The sequence below is a fragment of the Oryctolagus cuniculus genome, chromosome 3 (genome assembly GCF_051225735.1).
Source record: "Oryctolagus cuniculus isolate XC-2025 breed Fujian yellow rabbit chromosome 3, ASM5122573v1, whole genome shotgun sequence".
In the NCBI taxonomy this organism is placed as follows: domain Eukaryota; kingdom Metazoa; phylum Chordata; class Mammalia; order Lagomorpha; family Leporidae; genus Oryctolagus; species Oryctolagus cuniculus.
In genome coordinates this window covers 70,585,617-70,606,988 of record NC_142869.1, presented here as the reverse complement: position 1 = coordinate 70,606,988, position 21,372 = coordinate 70,585,617, and the positions used below count along the sequence as shown (strand labels likewise).

The 21,372-nt window shown below is 43.0% G+C and overlaps 1 protein-coding gene across 2 annotated transcripts in view; it reads left to right on the top strand.

The window, feature by feature from the left end:
* Positions 1-21,372, top strand: part of MYO3B (myosin IIIB) — a 474,261-nt gene that overhangs the window by 275,804 nt on the left and 177,085 nt on the right. For both annotated transcript variants that reach the window (XM_070070709.2, XM_089328195.1), the window contains exon 25: positions 991-1,196. In XM_070070709.2, the coding sequence (XP_069926810.2) occupies positions 991-1,196 (206 nt within the window). The remainder of the gene's footprint in view (positions 1-990; positions 1,197-21,372) is intronic.

Sequence of the window (21,372 nt, the reverse complement as noted above, 5' to 3'; positions counted from 1 at the left end):
GCGTAGCTCCAGCTATTGTGATCATTTGGGGAGTGAACCAGCAGATAGAAGACCTCTCTCTCTTTGCCTCTGCCTTTCTCTAACTCTGCCTTTCAAATCAATCAATCAATATTTTAAAAGAAAAAAAAAAAAGAAATGGGGTTGCTTTCTTGATTTCTCTTTCGGATTATTTGTAATTGATGTATGACAATGCTGCTGAGTTTTGCACGTGGACTTTGCTGCAATTTTGCTGAATTTGTTTATTAGTTTTAATTGTTTTTTTGTGTGTGGAATCTTTGGGGTTTTATATATATTTATAGTCATGTCATCTGCCAAAAATGACAATTTGACTTCCTCTTTTCCAAGTTGAACACACTTATTTCTTTCTCTTACCTAAATGCTCTGTGGATATATATATATATGTTTTTTATTGTCAAGATTTATCTGACAGGCAGAGTAATACAAGGAGAGAGGGACAGATAGAGAGGTCTTCCATCCACTGGTTCACTCCCCAGTTGGCTGCAACAGCCGGGGCTGATCCAGGAGAACCCAGAAGCCTAGAATTCCATCCAGGTCTCCCACATAGGTGGCAGGGATCCAAGTACTTGAGTCATCACTTGCTGCCTCTCAGAAGGCACCAAGACTCCGGAATCAAGAGTAGAGCTGGGAATTGAACCTAGACGCTTCTGTGGATATTTTCAATGGCAGTTTGTGGAGTATCACATTCTAGTTCTGAGAATTCTGGGTAATCTAGAACGCATTCTTAGCTGTGTTCCCGCAACAGGGCATATAACTTGGCACTGGTGATATTTGAAGAATGCTTTGGAATCTGCAGGCAGCTCTAAGCAGAACTTACATTAGCAGTTCCTACTGCTGATCTTGATCTTGTGTTCCGCCTCAGTGGGGTCTGTGAGTCATGCCCGAGCCTCAGGCTGCTCAGGAGGTCCCTGCAGGCCTGCATGGTGATGATGGGATCGTTGCCAGTAACCTCCTGCGTTTTCTCCCTGGCAGTATTCGCTGATGGATCTGCTCTCCAAAATGGTGGTGGGACAGCCCCACTTTGTGCGCTGCATTAAACCCAATGACCACCGAGAGGCCCTGCAGTTCTCCAGAGAGAGGGTGCTGGCCCAGCTTCGCTCCACCGGAATCCTGGAGACAGTCAGCATTCGCCGGCAGGGCTACTCCCACCGCATCCGCTTTGAGGAGTTTGTGAAAAGGTCAGGCCAGCAGCTTTGCAGATTTGTTGTTTTTTTAAAGATTTATTTTATTTATTTGAAAGACAGAGTTACATAGAGAGGTAGAGCCAGAGAGAGAGAGAGAGAGAGGTCTTCCATCCGCTGGTTCACTCCCCAAATGGCTGCAATGGCCAGAGCTAAGCTAATCTGAAGCCAGGAGCCAGGAGCTTCTTCCAGGTCTCCCACACAGGTGCAGGGGCCCAAGCACTTGGGCCATCTTCCATGGCTTTCCCAGGCCATAGCAGAGAGCTAGATAGGATGTGGAGCAGCCGGGACTCGAATGGGTGCCCATATGGGATGTCAGCCCTGCAGGCCGGGGCTTTAACCCACTGTGCCACAGTGCTGGCCCCCAGATTCATTGTTTTAAATACAGCTCCTCCTCGGCTGTGACTGCCCGCTTGCTGCCAAACAAGTCATAGGCCTATTAGCTACTTCAACGTTGCCTTTTTATTGTGCTCCAGTGAAGCTGCAGTGACCCAGAGGACAGTGGCAGAGGCTGCACCCGCTATGCCACAGCACCAGCCCTGCAACCCCATTTTTAATAGCTACCAAAATAAAGTACTTAGGAATAAATTTAAGCAAAGAGGTGAAATATCGGTGAAATGATTATTTTTAAAGTTTTGATATTTACAGACTATCAAGTGTTAGACTTCAAATTCTCTGGGTGATTCATGGCTAGGAAGAAAGGATCCTCCCAGTGAGTGGCTTTGAATGCACCCCAGGACCCACTCCTCTTCCAGGGCCTGACAGGAGGCACTATGGTAATTACCACAGCACAAGATACGTTCAGGGGACAGGATATTTTAGGACACTCTTCTGAAATATATAATCTCATTTGATCCCTGGAACAGCCCGACAAGTGACCCTCTGTTATCATCCCCATTTACAGATGAGGAAATTGGGGCATACAAAGAAATTAAGTGGCTTTCCCAAAGTCCCATATTATAAACAGCAGAATGAGGATTTGAACCCAAGCAGTCTGGTTTCAGCACCCATATTCTTAATCTCGCATTCAATCGATATTTGTTTAAAAAGAGGGTTTATTATTTATTTGACAGGTAGATTTACTGACACAGAGTGGTAGAGACACACACAGAGAGTGAACGTCCATTCGCTGATTCACTCCCCTAATGGCTGCAGTGCCTGGATCAGAGCCAGAAAGGAGCCTATAACTCCATTTGGGTCTCCAGCGCAGGTGGCACTTGGGCCGTCTTTCACTGCCTTCCCAGGCCCATTAGCAGGAAGCTGGAGCAGAAGCAGAGCAGCCAGGATGCAAACTGGTACCCCGAGTAAGGGATCCAAGCATCGCGCTGTGCCACAGTGCCTGCCCCTCGATTGATTTTATTGAAATAAATTGTATGGGATTTCCTAAACCTGGAAGCTGCCTTTACTTCAGAATGAAAATCTGCTCTGTGCTACCCAGCTGCCACAGAGATTCTCTGAGATGTAATTTCACAGAATTATCTGGGGAGAAATAAGGAGCAACAACAATAGTAAACACCTCTGCGAGGCACTGCTGTCCAGGATGCTCAGAGACAGCCAAGTCCATTTACATGTCTGTCCCACTCCATCAGTCTTTTTTACGTCCACTCTGCAGCACATTTCCAAGGTTGTTTTCCCGACTTTTTCTCAGATTAGCTTTTGCTAATCCTAAATATGATAGTTGGCTTCATCAAGTTTCCCAAACTCTGTTAAATTACATGAAAAAAAAAATTTCCTTACAATGAAAGCTCTTAAGTTAAAAATAAGAATGAAGCAGCTTTTTTTAAAAAGTGCATTTGAGTCTCTTTTTTTCCTCTTAAACTTAGAGGTGGAACAGGAAAAAAAAGATTATTTTAGCACATGAATATGACTAGTCAAGTATTTTTAGCCTCACGATGTTGAATACATAAAAATATTTCAGAAAACAGGTCAAATGCTAAACAGATTGGCACTTCTTTGTTCATAATCGGAAGACCATTAGGCAAGAATGAACAGGAGCTTCAAAATGTCAGTAAATCTAAGGATATCAAAGATTTCTGAGCCAGCAAGTTAATTGGTATTTTGATCCTTTAGAGTAACTTAACAACAAAATGGATGAACTAGCAGTTTTCCCCCTTGATGTTATTCAACAAATAAGTGCGCTTCTTATCTTCCTGTTGGAGAGTGCTGTTTTGTAAACTGTTAGCAGGAAATATGCAGACAAGACAATCAAAGGCAGGGAGCAGAGCCATTGGAGGTTGAACCGTAGAGGTAAATACCAGATAGACTTGTTTCATGTTACTCTTTGCTTTGTCCTGTTTTCTGGCAGCTGGACTGAAACTTGAAACAGCATTCTCAGGGATTCTGTTGGTGGGTTCCAGATTTGGGAAGGGCTTCCCCGCTCCCCAGGTTACTGATGTCTGTGGACTTGGCCAACCCTGAAACGCTTCCTTATCCCTATCGTCCTGGAGTTTCCTGGGAAAATGACTTTGGAAGTACCCTCCCTTTACCCTATACTTGCAGAGGTTTTGAGAAAGGGCCTCCCCAACACCCTCTCATCAGTGAGGCCAGGTGAATTGGAAGTCTTTGTCTGTTCTCAACTAGGCATGAAAGAAGCCACCTGGCAGTGCTGGGCAGGTAGCTGAGTGTTCCCAGAAGCCAGACTGTTGAGAGAAATCACAGGAAATGACTGCGAATGTTTGTTGTCCTCATGGGCAGTGGACTGTGGTCTACAGCAGGGTAGATACGTGTGACCGAATATGTCGGGGTGTGTCTCTGCAAATGTCCAAAGGATAGGGCCAAGGCTAGTGGTTTGGTTATGAAACTATTGTAAACCATGCAGTTTAGTGAGGAGCTCAGAGTTCCATTCCCCTCTTGTATAAAGTGTTTGGCAAGTAACCCAGTATTTTTCTAAGGGGTGTTTCCTGGTCTGCAGGACAAGAAGTAAGGAATACACGGAGCCCACCTCCTGAAGGCTTTCTGGGGTTGCGTGCAGGTTCCTGGGTCTTCCTTAGCCTCTAAGTCTTCCAGGGACACTCATCGTCCTCATCTTCCAGTTGAGTGCACTGGACCTGATTCCGAACCAGGGTTAAATCAGTGTCCGCAGAACAGGAGGAAACTCGCCCCTTTCTTTTCTTTGGCATCTTCCGTGTCTTCTCGTGATGGCTTGGAGAGCCGTGCTGCCCTGGGGTCTCCTTCATCTCATTCTCCTCCTCCTCCTCTTTCTTCTACCTAAAAAGAAACCCTTAGCCATCCTTCCCCACCAGCCCAAGGCAATCGATAATCTGTCTCCAGGGATCTGCCTGTTTGGAACATTCATCATAGAAATGGAATCATACAAGTAGCCTTTTGCATCTGGCTTTTTTAACCTAGCGTAATATTTTCAAATGCATCCATGTGCACCATGCATCTATATTGTATTTCTTTTTGTAAATGAATGATATTCCATTGTATGAATTGCCCACATTTTATTTATTCATTCATCAGCTGAGGAGTTTTTTCATTGTTTCTGCTTTGGGATTTTATGTATAAAGCCACTAAAACATTTTATAAACCTTTAATTCTTATTTTTAAATAAAAAAAAAAGACTATTTGAAAGAATTACAGAAAAAGAGGGAGGGACAAACAGAGGGATCTTGCATCTGCTGGTTCACTCCACAAATGGCTGCAATGGTCAGGGCTGGGCCAGGTTGAAACCAGGAACTTGGAACCCCATCCTGATCTCTCGAATGGGTAGCAGGGGCCCAACTACTTGGGCTATCTTCTGCTGCCTTCTGAGGCATATTAGTAGGCAGCTGGATCAGAAGTGGAGCAGCAGGGACTCAAGCCAGCACTGTTATGGGATGCTGGCATTGCTGCACCATAACACTCGCCCCAATGTCCAACTTGTTATGTGAATATTTGTTTTCACCTTTTTTGGATATATAGCTCTATAAGGGGAATTGCTGGGTCTTATGGTAATCCCATGTTCAAAGCTACTGCACCTGGTAACATTCCCACCAACAATGTTAGGAGAGTCCCACCTCTCTCCATCCTAGTCAACACTTGTTATTATTGTTCTATAATCTAGCCATCCTAGTAGGTGTGAAGGGGTTTCTCATTGTCATTTTGGTTTGCATTTCTGTAATGACAGTGATTTGGAGAATCTTTTCATGTGCTTATTGATCATTTTTTGATCTTCTTTGTAGAAACATTCAAATCCTTTGCCCATTTTTGTTGGTGATTTTTATATATTCTGGATGCTAGTCCTTTATCAAGTAAAAGATTTGCCTTTTAGTTTCTTGTTGGTATCCTTTGAAGCATTAAAGTTTTTAATCTTGATGAAATTAATTTATTTGTGTTTTCTTCTATCACTTACATATTTTGTGTCCTATTTAGGAAACCATCACAAAGACTTATTCCTATGCTTATTCTAAGATTATATAGTTTTAGCTCTTATATTTAGGTCTATGATCTATTTTGAGTTAATTTTTGTATTTAGTATGCAGTAGGGGGTCTAACTTCATTTTTATGTATATAGATATTCAGTTACCCTAACCATTTGTTAAAAATGCCATTTTTCCCCCCTTGGAGTTATCTTGGCATCTTTTTTGAAAACTCACTTGAGCATAAATGTTCACAGTTTATTTCTGGGCTCTGAATTGTACTCGGTTGAGTTTCTTTCCTGTGACTTTTAGAGCTCATTTGCTCACACTGTTGCTGCAGCTTCCTGGATGGCCTATTCCATTTCCCCAAGTGCTGTTAGTCAGCTCTCATCTGAGAATGCTGTTTCCTTGATTAAAACAGTCACTCAGACCCCATGGGTGAACATCAGTCCCTCTTCCTGGTGTAGGGATGTCTGCCTGATTTGGCTCCTGCCTCACATTTTTAGTCTCTTCTCTCTGCTACGTCTCCTGTCACACCGAGGCCAAACCAAACTACTTGGAGCTCCCTAGACACCCACATGGTTCTGTTTTCCTGTGCCTGTGCTCCCACTGTACTCCCCCTGGCCTATGCTCACTCACCCCTGCTCAGTCCCCAGGACTTTGAACGGACCTTCTCCTCTGTGTGTGTCCTCCTTGACTTCCTCAGAAAGTCAGTTGAGCTTCCTTGGTTGCACTGACTACTCTGGAAAGCATTTATCTGCCTCTTCTGTGAAACTCAACTGCTTCCGAGGCAGGGTTACTTTTCAGCCCACTTTGTGTCTGCACTGCCTACTGTAGTACCTGGAACAAATGAAGTGTTTAATGCATGTTTGTGGAGATGAATCAAACTCTAGCCCTTTCTCCATCACTATTTTCTTTTACTGTTTCCTAACTGGCCCTTTGGTCTTTGATCTTTTGAAGTGCTTGACATATCTGGAGCTGGCCTGGTTGAGGTTAAGTGTGACTTGCATTGTAATGTCCAACCTAGGTTGATAGAGCCTACGCTTTCAGGTATGTCATGGTATGCTTTATCAATAAAAGGCAAGAAACCGTATAACCACCTCTAACCCAGTTTGAAAGCACTACCATTAAAAGTTAACCCATTGAAAGTATGACTTTAAACAATTTTTTTTTTCTTTTTCTCTATAACAAAGAGTGGTTTTTCTGGGACTCCAAACCTAGATAAACAATATGATGAAGAAGACTCTCTAACTATCTCCAATCCCAGCCTCTTGTTTCTTGTCTCTCCACCTCTCAGCTCACACTCCAGAAAAAAAGGAACCACTTGGAGCTTCCTAACACAGCATCAGTACTTTTTTTTTAAAGGACATCTTTTTTTAATTTTTTTTTAAAGATCTATTTATTTATTTGAAAGCCAGAGTTACACAGAGAGAGGCAGAGGCAGAGGCAGAGGGAGGGAGGGAGGGAGAGAGGGAGAGAGAGAGAGAGAGAGAGAGAGGTCTTCTATCTGCTGGTTCACTTTCCAATTGGCCACAATGGCTGGGGCTGCGCCGATCCCAAGTCAAGATCCAGGAGCTTTTTCCCAGTCTTCCATGTGGGCCATCTTCCACTGCTTTCCCAGGCCATAGAAGAGAGCTGGATTGGAAGTGGAGCAGCCAGGACTCGAACCAGCGCCCATATGGGATGCAGGCACTTCAGGCCAGGGCGATTAACCCACTGTGCCTCAGCACTGGCCCCAGCATCAGTACTTCTGATGAAGGCACTGTTCTGTAAAATCAGTCTGCTTGCCTGGCATCAAGAATGTCTCAATTACAAGGGACCGAAACTCAACTCAAACTAGTTGAAGCAAAAATTAAAAGAGGTTTGGAAGTACTCACTTATAAAATTGGCAAGTCCAAAAATATGTGTTCTTCCAGGACATCAAAAAATTTTATCAGATCATTGTCTTTTTCCTTCTATCAGCTTTGTTTTTCTCTCTTTTGAGCTGCTTATCATCTAGGCAGCCTTCCTTGCACGTTGGCAAAGGTGGTCCCTGGAAGCTGCTATGGGAAGCAAACTGTAGGCTTAGCAACAGCATGAGATTTTCTCAAGTTCTCATGTAAGGAACTTTCTAGTTGTCACAGCTTGGATCACATGCCACCCTTGAACTTATCACCATACCCAGGGGTGATTGGCACGGTCTTGAGTCAAACACCAGGGACCACTTGACCCATGCCTATAAGACTGTGTTAAAGAAAAGAGATAGGGGGCTGGATAGGTGAAAACAATAGACACCCATGGTCGTACTATACCCTAGAATCAACTGTACATGGTACAGAAAGTCTACCCCAGCCCCGCTATCTACCTCCCTGTAGGAGCCCTTTCACTTAGAATTCTCTTAAGAACAAGATTGTGTTACCAGTTATCGGATGTTAACTTTGGAATAAGAACTGTGTACAGTTTACTGCAGCTTTAACTTAAGTGTAGTTTTTGTTTAATTTTGCCATGCTTTCATTCTTCACATAATATATAGTGGGCTCCTGAAAAGTTTCCAGCTCTACTTCACTAAGGGGTTTGGGAAAATCTCGTCTAATCTGGGACAGTTTGAGTCTATTTTCTTGCATGTGACACATTTCTCTGATCCTCTCAGTGTGGTCCATGATGTTCTTGTCCTACATGTGACTGTGCTGGATCTCACTTTGCTTTGTCAAGGTCTCTTTCCCAGTCTCTCGTTGTGCTTTAATTATAGTTATTAGTAATTGCTTTGCTCCAGAAGGCTGCTTTTTCCTGTTCATACTGCAAAAGTCTCACCGTTACAATGTTTATTAATCTCTCAACAAAGGCTTGTTTCTGTTTCCATGGTTCTGAAGTTTCTCCTTCTTCCTGTGTAATCATTGCATTAAGTTGTTGACCACTTACTTGTCTTTGGGTTTCGAATTCACCTCTTGCTTTCTGCCTTGTCAGGACAATAAAAGGAAGTCTTCCCCTCCTCTCATTTCTTTTGGCAGTAAGTATAATGTCATAAGTGGGGTCCTGGAAGAATCATATTCATCTTCTGGGCAGAATTATGGACTTGGTAGCACTCCAGTGACATCCTCTTTGAGTGTAGTGGCTCAAACGTGGCATCATATGGCCCCTACCCAAATGAAAACAGATTCCCTAGTGTTGATGCAGTGTTTGGCCCCTGAAAGACTCAAATGGCTCAGTCCTCTGCCCAGATCAGCTTCCAGGGCTTGGGAGGCCCAGTGTAAAAAGCAAGCTGGGAGTCCAGTATTCAGCAAGTGCAAGCATTCGCATAGTTCCTGTTTTCGGCTGAGTACCACTCAACTCTGAATGATTACGGGCATGAACCTTCTTTCTAGAAATTCTTTCTCCAGAGCCGAGGAGGAAAATCTGGGCATATAACTGGCTCTTAACTAACTCTTAGGAAATTGTCCTGTTTTAGAGCCTTTCTCCATCACCTTCAGAAGCTTCTGGGTCTGTCAAGTTCAGAGTTTCTGCAGGGTTGCTAGAGTAAGTCAGTTCACTTTTCATCTTTCCCTGCTGTGATTTAGGATCCAGCTGTCTTAAGCTTATTTTGCTTATCTTCCTTCCACTTCTTAGCTCCTTTTTTCTTTGTCTTCACTAAGGATTTATGCCTTTTAAAAAATCCCTTTGAGGCTGACATTTGAAGCAATGGCTTAAGTCACCACTGGGAATGCCTGCATCCTATATCAAAGTGCCTGGTGCCTATATCAAAGTCCTGGCTACTCTGCTTACAATCCAGCTCCCTGCTAATGCACAACCTGGGAGGCAACAGATGATGGCTTGGGTCCCTGCCACTCCCATAGGAGACCTGGATAAATTCTGGGCTCCTACCTTTGGCCTGGCCCAGTCCTGGCTGCTGCACACAATTGGGGAGTGTACCAGCAGGTGCAAGATCTCTCTCCCCCTGTCATTCTGCCTTTCAAAAGAAAAATGAAAACAAAAAATACTTTTTTGAAAAAAAGAAGTCTACCTTTTTAAAAACAAAACAAACAAACAAACAAAAAACCCTTGCTGACATTTTATTGGAGATTCAGGAAGGAGAGAAATAATTATATATACTCAATCTTTACCCAGGCATCGTTTGTTAATTGCCTGTTAAAGTATGAATGAATAAAATTAAGAAATAAGGAAACTTGAAAATAAAAATAAATGTTATCCAATGTATATATTTTTCTTGCAAGTCACACCCCATTTCCTTTGAAGGTTTCTTTTTATGTCTGTGACATCAGAGTTTTGCATACCACAATAAAGGAAATTTCCAACTAAGAAAGATCACTTATCTTTTATGTGGGATTTTTGTAGTCCATAATCCTGGGACAATTTGAGATGTCCCCAATGTGAAAAACATTATTTAAAATGTTCCTCTTTTCAGATGTTCCCTTTCGGGAAATTAATGAAGGATTACAAATGTGTAGAATTCCCTGGCAATGTCAGAGAGAACATACAGATGCACAGAATTATAGTCTAGATGGAATGGAAACCAGTTTTTCCTACTCATTGATTTGGGTGTCATGATCCTCTTAGTGGCTTTAGAAACCATACATTTTCTTCTAATTATCCTACTGTTACTCAAAATATTTTTTATTTGGAACTTCCCTCAGACCTTAGACCGTAATTATTTTATTTAACTTATAAGAGACCTAGTTTTGATTACCTTGCCTTTGAGACTAATCTCTAAATTAATCTTGTTTATTTCCAAAAATTAGCATGCACTTGATACAACTTTACCAATTTGGACAATGTTTTTAAAATGGAATCTCTGATATTGATTCTGAAAATGACTCCTTGAAATGTTTGTGGCAATAACAGCATTTTTTTTAGATTTATTTTTTATTTATTTGAAAGCAGGGTTACAGAGAGAGGGAAAGACAAAGAGAGAGATCTCCCATCTTCTGGTTCACTCCCCAAAGAGCCACAATGGCCAGAGCTGGGCCAAAGGGAAGTCGGGAGCCAGGAGCTTCTTCCGGGTCTCCTGCATCGGTGCAGAGGCTGAAGCACTTGTGACATGCTCCCCTGCTTTCCCAGGTGCCTTATCAGGGAGCTGGATCAGAAGTAGAGCAGTGGGGCCAGCGCTGTGGCTAGCAGGTAAAGCCACCAGCTGCAGTGCTGGCATCCCATATGGGTGCCAGTTCGTGTCCCTGCTGCTCCAGCAGTAGAAGATGGCCCAAGTCCTTGGGCCCCCTACACCCGTGTAGGAGACCTGGAAGAAGCTCCTGGCTCCTGGCTTCAGATCAGCACAGCTCCAGCCATTGCAGCCATCTGGGGAGTGAACCAGCAGGTGGAAGACTTCTCTCTCTCTCCCTCTCTCCTTTTCTCCCTCTCTTCCCCTCTCTCTCTGCCTCTGCCTCTGCCACTCTGTAACTCTGCCTTTCAAATAAATAAATAAATCTTTAAAAAAAAGTCTATTGATGATTTTGCTAATTGTAAAATAGAAAAATCACTTTGAAGTTCAGCTTTCTGTTACAGATTAATTTGCAGATAAACTTAGCCTCAGTTTCCCATTATAATTCCCAGTGCCCTTCCTCTTAGAAGGCCTCTCATTTAAAGCTTATGAGAAGGCAGTAGCCTCAGCATCAAAAACAATTATTAAGCACCTATTGTGTACAGAGTGCTATAATCATACCACATCAGAAGGACTTTACAGTCTTGGGACTTTTGCAGTCTAATAGCATGGATGAATACAACTTCTTATCCCAGACCCAATTTTGGAGTCTTCCCGAGGATGTAATGGATATAATGGCTTTTTTTTTTTTTTTTTGATAGCAGATGGTGGCCAGCTGTTCTCTTTACTCAAGGCCAAATATGAAGGGGAAAAAAGTTATAAAGGGGCCTATGGTAAATGTGAGAAAGAACTTAATAAATTAAATCTGGATTTTTATACACACAAAGGGAAATGGGCAATTGGGGATAATTATCAAATTATCAAGCCCAAATAGCTCTGCTACCTCTATTATCTACATAAGAGAAAATTATTTTGAATCCACTGGATTATTCAGGTAATTGTCCAGTATTCTGAAAACATGAGTGGACAGTCTAGGTTGCCACTGATGCAGACTGAGGGTCCCTCAATGAATATTTTATAGCAGGAAAAGTGTTGATTGTCCTCACCGCGTGACTGGCAACATTTCTACTTAGATGCTGAAATTGAGCAAATAGTAGATCCATGAGTCTTTGATCGGGATTTGATGCAATTATAATTAAACCGTAACGTCTTTACCTAATGTTTGAAATTAATTTTTAATTGCAAAAATAATACATGAATACTGTTTCCTCTAAAAATGTTCAGTACTGCACATAAAGCTAAAATTTCTTTTTTCTCTAAATTCCATTTGTTAGCATTTGGCCAACCATTGCCCTTCTCTTAAGCAGCCATGGTTATTCTTTTGATAACTTTATCCTTTTAGAATGTATGCATGGGCATATAAACACACACATACACACACACACAGCAAAAAAATGGGGAGAGAGAACACTGCATTTTTACTTTAACTGAAATCACACTTTTTGTCCTGTTTGGCAGCTTGCTCTTCCATTTAACAGTGTGTATGAGATGTGAGCCCATGATGTTCCATAGCTTCACACATTCCTTTCAGCCATCTCATTGAAACCTATCATATTTATTTAGCCGTTCCTCTACTGGTACATACTGAAATTGTTTCCAGTTATTTGCCTGCAGTGCACAATAAACAATCCTCAATATTAAACATGTGTGAGGATTTATTTACAGTAAATGCTGAGCGGTTTTGACCTATCCCAAGGGGGAGATGAAGTTCTTCAGAAATTCCGTAAGCCATTTGGGCCTAATGAAGAGGAAAGATGAGGGAGGAACGTGGGAGCCAGTTTCTTTTCTCAGATAAACCATGGCCCTGGAGGCAAGTCACTTCACCTCCAGGATTCCGTTTCCCTGAGCCAGTGGTTCTCCACGTGAGCGACTCCTCCAGCTTCAGCGTCTCCTTGGAGGGCTTGTTGCAATGCAGATTCCCGGGCCCCACCCGATTTTCTGATTCAGTGGGAGTATACGTGTATGTGACTACCTGTGAGAGAGACAGAAGGAGTTTGCATTTTTAACAAGTTTCCAGGTGCTCCTGCTGCTAACCAGGAGACTATGCCGAGAGCCACTGTCCTAGGTGTGTAGTTGAGGAGAATGTCCTGTGAAAGAGACCATTGAGATTCTAAGAGCTGCAGATGGACTTTCTAGGGAAATTTTAGAAGTTCTCCAGCTTATTACCTGAATATAAGACTAATTTTTGCCATTGTGACAGTATCAAATCAACAATAAACTTCAGGGCTAAAATCACAGAGGTGATTCTTGGAGTCAAGGGAGTGGCAACATTGCATCCTTGTTAGAGGAAATCTTGAGGGTCATCAAGTCCATCTGTCTGGCTAAATACATGGAGTTTCTTTGGCAACCTTCTTGACCTTGTTAGCAAGCTGCTTTCCCATTAAACAATTCCAGGAGCTGAGAACTCACGAGCTAGCCTCCAGGACAGCCCACTCTGTGTTCATAGCTGTCTGATCACCACCATGCCCACCCTAGCCCCGATCAAAATGTTCCTTTAGAAGCATCTAAGCCTCCATCCCTGTTACATCTTATATATATATATATACACACACACACACACACATACATACATACATGCATACACGATTTATTTGAAAGGCAGAGTTACAGGGAGGCAGAGCAGATATCCTCCATCTGCTGGATAATTCGTCAAACAGCCTCAACAGCAGGGGCTGGGCTAATCCAAATCCAGGAGCCAGGAGCTTCTTCCAGGTCTCCCATGTGGGTGCAGGGGCCCAAGCCCTTGGGCCATCTTCTGCTGCTTTCCCTGGCCACAGCAGAGAGCTGGATCAGAAGTGGCGTCTCAAGCCGGAGCACATATGGGATGCTGGCATGGCAGGTGGTGGGTTTACCCGCTATACCACAGCACCAGCCGCACACCTTTTTTTTTTTTTTTTTTTTTCCTAAACTCTGGCTTGAGTTTTCTTACTACCCTGATTGCATAAGACTGCCAGCCAAAGTACATGCCAAAAATATACTCACTGTCGCCCCCACTCTGATTATTATTCTTCAGAGTCCTTGTCCCTTCCCAAAATTATGCCTGTCATATTTTTGTTAATGTTTGGCTCTCTCACTAGAACATAAGCTTTATGAGGGCAGGACAGTTATCTGTATTTCTCCTACATTTGATACTTTTGCCTGTGCCTGGTACATCAGTAGGTCTTATATAAAGTCATTGGGTTTTTTTTTTTTTTCAAGAATTATTTATTTATTTGAAAAGCAGAGTGACAGAGGAAGAGATAGAGACAGAGAGATCTCCCCAATTGCCTGCAACAGCCAAGGATTGGGCCAAGCAGAAGCCGGGAGCTAGGGACCCCATCCAGGTCTGCCACTTGGGTGGCAGGAATCCAGGCACTTGGGCCATCATCCGCTGCTTCCCAGGGAAGCTGGATTGGTAGTGTGGAGTAGCCAGGACTCACAGCAGGCACTCCAGTATGGGATGCGGGCGTCCCAAGCAGCAGCTTAACCTGCTGTGCCACGATACCCACCCTAAAGTGTTATTTAATGAACAAATAAATGGAAATGAAAAGCCAGTTTAATTTAGAAAGTGATGAATGGAAGCAACTTGATTATGCCAAAGCCCTAAAATGATCCATACTAAAAGAAGATGTTTGCCTAAAGTTTTCATTGTAACTCTGTAAATACTTATTTGGGGCCAGCACCGTGGCTCACTTGGTTAATCCTCCGCCTGCAGCGCCGGCATCCCATATGGGCGCCGGGTTCTAGTCCCGGGTTCTAGCTCCTTTTCCAGGCCAGCTCTCTGCTGTGGCCCAGGAGTGCAGTGGAGGATAGCCCAAGAGCTTGGGCCCCTGCACCCGCATGGGAGACCAGGAGGAAGCACCTGGCTCCTGGCTTTGGATCAGCGTAGTCCAGCCATTGTGGTCATTTGCGGGGGTGAACCAATGGAAGGAAGACTTTCTCTGTCTCTCTCTCTCACTATTTATCTGTCAAATAAAAATTTAAAAATTTTTAAAAAAGATTTATTTATTTGAAAGGCAGAGACAGAGAAAGAGAGAGCTATCTTCCATCCTCTGGTTCACTCCCCTACAACAGCTTGGGGTAAACCAGGCCAAAATCAGGAGCCAGGAACTCCATCAGGTCTTCCAACTGGGGGACAGGAACCCAAGTATTTGGGTATAATCTGCTGTCTCCTAGACATATTAGCAGGAAGCTGGAACAGAAGCAGAGGTAGCACCCAAATCCAGGTACTCCAGCATGAGATGCAGAAATTCTAGCTATGGCTTAACTCACTGCATTGCCATGCCCCACTCCCCACTTAAAATTTTAGCAATGTGAAAGTAAAAATGTTTCAGTCTGTGCAAGTGTCATTAATTTTGAGAAAAAAAAGCTTACTGTTAACTTGGTGATGTGCAAATCTCCATGTAGAGGAACAGATGTTTTCATGCCGTTGGGTACCGAACTCACATTGGAGGGATGAATCAAGGCAGAGCTCAGATATTATAGGCTGAGATTTCAAAAGCATCTCTAGAAGATGCATACCTCTCCCAAACAACTTAAAAATGATGAGCAGAATGACCAAAATGAGATAAACAAATTAAAATACAAGGGGTTAAAAATATAAGCAATCTCTAATGCTAAAAATTTTTTTATCTAAAATAGATGACTGTCTTTCCTTTCCACTGTAAGTATGAATAATCAGGAAAATATTAGAGAAATTAAATTCACTGTATATCGTGTTCATTGTCAGCATCATTGAAAACAAAGGGAAAATCCAGCCTCATTAGTAATCAAGGAAATGCAAATTGAAACCACAATTCAATACCATTTTATACCTATTTTGGGAGTGATCAATAAGTCTGATAATCCCTTAGATTGTCACAGAGAGAGAGCAAGAGGACTCTCACACTCTGATAGTGAGGTTATAATTAGGTGTGATGTTTTTGGAAAACAGTTTTACTTAGTGAAGTGCAAGACGAACACATTTCATGAACCAATAGTTGCACTTCAGAAGTTGCAGGTAGGGAGGTGGCTGTATTTTCGAGCCCATCACACCTCTTAGGACCACCCAGGAGCCTTGGGTCTGCTTTGGTCTGAGGACTTCCTGTATGCGTGCTCTTTTGGTTCAAATCTATAACCGGGACTTCTGTACTTCTTATCTTCTCTGTTTAAACATCATGTTCAGAGGAAGTTAAATCATGACTGGCATACATAAATAAAGACGAATGTGTTAAAATAATTGATTTTATTCCTATGACAGGAGGGAACCAGGCAGATGTTATAATCTGTTCAAAGGAAAGGTCAAAACAGCACAGTTTTGTGAAGTGAAGGAGTGCTGAGATGAATTGCAAGGGGAGACAAAAGTGGTTGTCCACAGTAGGGAGGGATTCAATTAAAATCATCACCAGATTGGACAGAATTTATGTATCCACTGCAATTTAGAAACAATTGCAAGATGGCTCGAAGACGATGAGCAGGCATAGAATCTGATAGGGTGTGGTATCAACAGTGTCGATGTATATAGCCTTCCCAGGGAACACGAGCACAACACCTCAGTGATACACTAGTGTAAACAGAATTCCGGGTAGATCGCTCACGTGTGTGTCAAGGAGAGCTGGCAGCTGGTGCTCAGGTACAGGAAATCGACACGTGTAAGTGAAAAGCCTAATATTCCAGATCCCTACAGACCCCGGCTGGGCTCAATGAAATAAAAAGTGCTGGAACCTCAAAGGTCCCTGCGAAAGAGTGTTGGCTGCCACACGCCCGTACTGTGTCTAGAATAAGTGCTAGGCCGAGAGGCAGGGCTGATGATTGGAAAGAAGCTCCAACTTGGAATCAGAAGACCTGGGGAGGCCTCTGATTGCCTGCTCACTTTATTTCTTACTGGTGGCCTTCTCTATGGCCTTCTCCTCTGGACCGAGAGAGTTTTTATCAATGACTAAGTTCCCTTCAGGATGTAAGTGTTAGAGGAGCCCGCCGGTCGCCTGCACGGGCAGCCCTGTGAGGACTCCCAGGCGTGGAGGGGTTTGACACAGGGCAGTGAAGATCTGTTTGTGAACGTGAAGAGGAACAGCTGAAGTGAAGTGTCCTAGACAGGAGAAGCCTCAGCTTCAGGGAGGCCACGTGGGCCCCTGGTGGACAAACGCAGCAGAAAGGATAGGGTGGGCAGAAAGTTACTAAAAAACAACTTTGTACCGTGTCATGGTTTCATAGGACTGGCCTGTATCTTAAGCAATATTAGAGGGAATTTGTCACCAAAGTTAGTTCTATCTCCATTCAATCTGTGTGTCTAAATGACATTAAGTGGGAATGGAGCTGTGTTAATCAGAGTTGTCCAGACAAACAGCAGAACCAACTGTGTGTGTGTGTGTGTGTGTGTGTGTGTGTGTGTCTCTGTGTGTGTTGGCTCCTGTGTCATGGGTGGTGGAGAGTCAGGAGTTTGTATATCTGGCAGCCAGGCTAGAATTTCCAGTAAGACTTCATGCTGCAGCCTGGAGTCCAAGGGCAGTCTAGACACAGAATTCTTCCTCTAACGGAACTCAGCCTTTTCCCTTACTGTCTTCAACTGACTCAGTGAGGCACACCCGCATTATGGAGGATCATCTGCTTTACTCAAATAACACTATTAATTCTTCTCACTGTACACACGGGAGCTTCCTCTGTTTACCTAAGTCTTCAATTTTCACCTGCTGATGTTTGTAGTTTTCAGTGTACAGATCTGACTTACTCTCAGATGTATCCCTATGTATTTTACATTTTAGAATGTGGTTATAAATGGTACTGCTTTTTAAATTTTGACTTGTAATTATTGATAATATAACACAATATGGTTATTTTTTAAAAAGATTTATTTATTTGGAAGTCAGTGTTAGAAGGTGAGGAAGAAGCAGAGAGAGAGAGAGAGAATCTTCCATCTGCTGGTTTACTCCCCAGATGGCCACAATGGCTGGGGCTAGGCTAGGCCAAAGCCAGGAGCCAAGAGCTTCTTCCAGATCTCCCACGTGGGTGCAAGGGCCCAGGCATTTGGGCCATATTCTGCTTTCCCAAGTGCATTAGCAGGGAGCTGGATCAGAAGTAGAACCCCAAGACTCGAACTGGCACCCATAGAGGATGCTGGCACTGCCGGCAGAAGCTTTATCCACTCTGCCACAGCAGCAGCCCTGCAGCTATTTTATCTTTTTAAAATTTTTATCTTTACCATGTTGCTGAACTCAATAGAACTTAATAAGTTGCTGAACTTATTAGAACTGGTAGCTTTTTTGTAGATTACATTGGATTTTGTGCATAAACAATTGTGTCACATTCTAATTAAGATAACTTTACATATTCCTTTTAGATATGGATGCTTTTATTACTTTTTCTGGTCTTCACTGGCGAGAACCTCTGAGATAATATTGAACAGAATATTGATGAAGGGCCAGCATTGTGGCATAGTGGGTAAAACCCACCTCCTGCAGTGCTGGCATCCCATATGGGCGCTGGTTCGAGTCCCCGCTTCTCCACTTCTGATCCAGCTCTTTGCTATGGTCTGGGAAAGCAGTGGAAGATGGCCCAAGTCTTTGGGCCCCTGCACCCATTGGGAGACCTGGAAGAAGCACTTGGCTCCTAGCTTCAGATCAGCCCAGCTCCGGCTGTGTGGCCATCTAGGGAATGAACCAGTGGACCTCTCTCTCTTTTTCTACCTCTCTGTAGCTCTGCCTTTCAAATAAAAAAAAAAAAAAATCTTAAAAATAAGTTTCTTCCTAGTTTGAGCTTGTAGAGTGTTTTCGGTTGGTCTTTCTCTCTCTCTCTCTTTTTTTTTTTTTTTTTTTTTTTTGACAGGCAGAGTTAGTGAGAGAGAGAGAGAGAGAAAGACAGAGAGGAAAGGTCTTTCTTCCGTTGGTTCACCCCCCAAATGGCTACTAGGACCGGCGCTGCGCCGATCCGAAGCCAGGAGCCAGGTGCTTACTCCTGGTCTCCCATGGGGTGCAGGGCCCAAGCACTTGGGCCATCCTCCACTGCCTTCCCAGGCCACAGCAGAGAGCTGGACTGGAAGAGGAGCAACCGGGACAGAATCTGGTGCCCTGACCGGGACTAGAACCTGGTGTGCCGGCACCCCAGGCGGAGGATTAGCCTAGTGAGCTGTGGCGCCGGCCATCTCTCTCTCTCTCTTTTTTTTTTTTTTTAAAGACTTACTTATTTATTTATTTGAAAGCCAGAGTTACACAGAAAGAGGAGAGGTAGAGAGAGAGAGAGAGAGAGAGAGAGAGAGTGAGTCTTCCATCTGCTGGTTCACTCCCCAATTGGCCTCAATGGCCGGAGCTGCACTGATCCAAAGCCAGAAGCCTGGAGCTTCTGCCGGGTCTCTCACACAGGTGCAGGGGCTCAGGGATCTGGGCCATCTTCTACTGCTTTCCCAGGCCATAGCAGAGAGCTGGATTGGAAGTGTAACAGCCGGGTCTCAAACCGGCGTCCGTATGGGATGCCGGCGCTTCAGGCCAGGGCGTTAACCCGCTGAGCCAAGCACCGGCCTCTCTTTCTTTTCTTTTTTTTTTTAAACAAATTATTTATTAAGCAGAGAGAGAGAGAGAGGTCTTCCATTTGCTGGATCACTCCCCAAATGGCTGCAATGACTAGAGCTGGGTCAACCCAAAGCCAGGAGCTTCTTCTGGGTGTCCCACACAGGTGTGGGGGCCCCGGGGACTTGGGCCATCTTCTGCTTTCCCAGGCACATCAGCAGGGGAGATGGATTGGAAGAGGAATAGCCAAGAGTCAAACCGGTGCCCATATGAGATGCCAGCACTGCAGGTGGCAGCTTCACCCACTATGCCACAGCGCAAGCCCCTTGGTTTTTTTAAATTGTTAACAAGAATTGAATGTTAAGAATTGTCTTGTAGTAATTATCATGTACTTACAGTGGCCTTGAGAATCTAATATACTAATAAATTCTTTAAAAATAGTTAGGGGGCCGGTACTGCGGCTTAGGTAAAACTGCTGCCTGTGATGCTGGCACCCCTTTTGGGCACCGGTTTGAGTCCAGGCTGGTCCATGTCTGATTCCACTCCCTGCTAATGCGCCTTGGAAAGCAGCAAAAAGGTGGTCCAAGTGCTTGGGCCCCTGCCACACATGTGGGAGATGCTGAACAAGCTCCTGGCTCTGGCCTGGCCCAGCGCTGGCCATTGCTGCCATCTGGGGATCTTTCTCTGTCTTTCCCTCTCTCTGTAGATCTGTCAAATAAATAAATAAATCTTAAATAAAAAATAGAATTTTTAAAAGGAGATAAAGAATTGAATGTTAGATTTTGTCAAATGTTTTTCCTCATTTATTGAGGCCATATACCTTTTCTTTTTAGCTTGTTGTATAGTATAAATTTATTCACAATATTCCCTTATCCTTTTAATATCTATAGGATCTATGGAAACCAACAATTTCATACTTAGTATTGGTAATTTGTGTCTTCTTTTTTCTTGATTTGTATGGCTAGAGGTTTAGCAATTTTATTAACTGTCTCAAAGAACCCAGTGTTTTGTTTTTTTTTGGCTTAAGACATAGATCCTATTTTTATTCTATAATTCAAGGTCCACTTGGAAAACTTAATCAATGATACTATGTTATTCGTATATTAACATTTTTGTGATTGTTTGTAAATCACTTACAATAAGCTTTATCTAGTGGGACTTCAAAATGTCATTAGTGTTAGTGCATTAGTTCTATTGAATATTTTTTATTTCAGCTAAAAGCAAACACAGTAATGTATTTTGCTTTTGCTGTAATAGTATAAGACAAAGTACTTGTTTTGTTTTTTTAATTTTTATTTTACTAAAGAATTAGCTTTGATTTCATTGTTTTCCCATTTTCTACTTCACTAATTTCTCCCTTGATCTCTATTATTTCCTTTCCCCTGATTACTTTGGGCTTACTTTGCTATTCTTTTTCTAATTTCTTATTGTAGGGGTTGAGGTCATATATTTAAACCATCTTTCTTTCCTGCGATAGGTGTTTGATACTATACATTTTGTTTTTTTTTTTTCCTTAAAGATTTATTTATTTATTCAAAAGGAAGAGTTACAGAGAGAGATACACACACAGACAGAGATCTTCCATTCTCTGGTTTACTCCCCCAAATGGCTGCAACAGCCAGAGCTCAGCCAGGCCAAAGCCAAGAGCCAGGATCTTCTTTCAGATCTCCCACATGGGTACAGGGGCCGAAGGACTTGGGCCATCTTCCACTGCTTTCCCAGGTGCATTAATAAGGAGCTGGATTGGAAGTAGAGCAGCCTGGACCTGAACTGGTGCTCATATGGGATGCTAGCGCTGCAGGCAGCGACCTAACCCACAGTGCCACAATGCTGGCCCTGATGGTATAAATTTCTAAGTACTACTCTAGTTGTGTCTCACAAATTCTGAAAGGTTGTGTTTTCATTTTCATTCAAGTAAAAGTACCCCTTTGGTTTCTCAGTTTGACCTGTGTGTGATTTAGAAATCTGTTCATTATATTTGAAATTTTATAGATATCTTGTTGAGTTCTAATTTAATTCCACTGTGTTTGGAGATGCACTTGTGTAATTTGAGTACTTTTTATTACATTTTATAACCCAGCGTATGGTCGATCGTGGTAAACATTTCATGTGCAATTAAAGGACTGTGCATTCTGTTATTGGTGGCATGTGCTACAAAAGTCCACTAAGTCAAATTGGTTGTTCAAGTCTTCTGTATCTTTGATGATCTTCTGCCTACTTGTTCTATTAATGTTTGGAAAGGAGTATTAAAATCTCTGATTGTAATTGTAAACTTTTCTATTTCTCCTTATAGTACAATCAGTTTTACT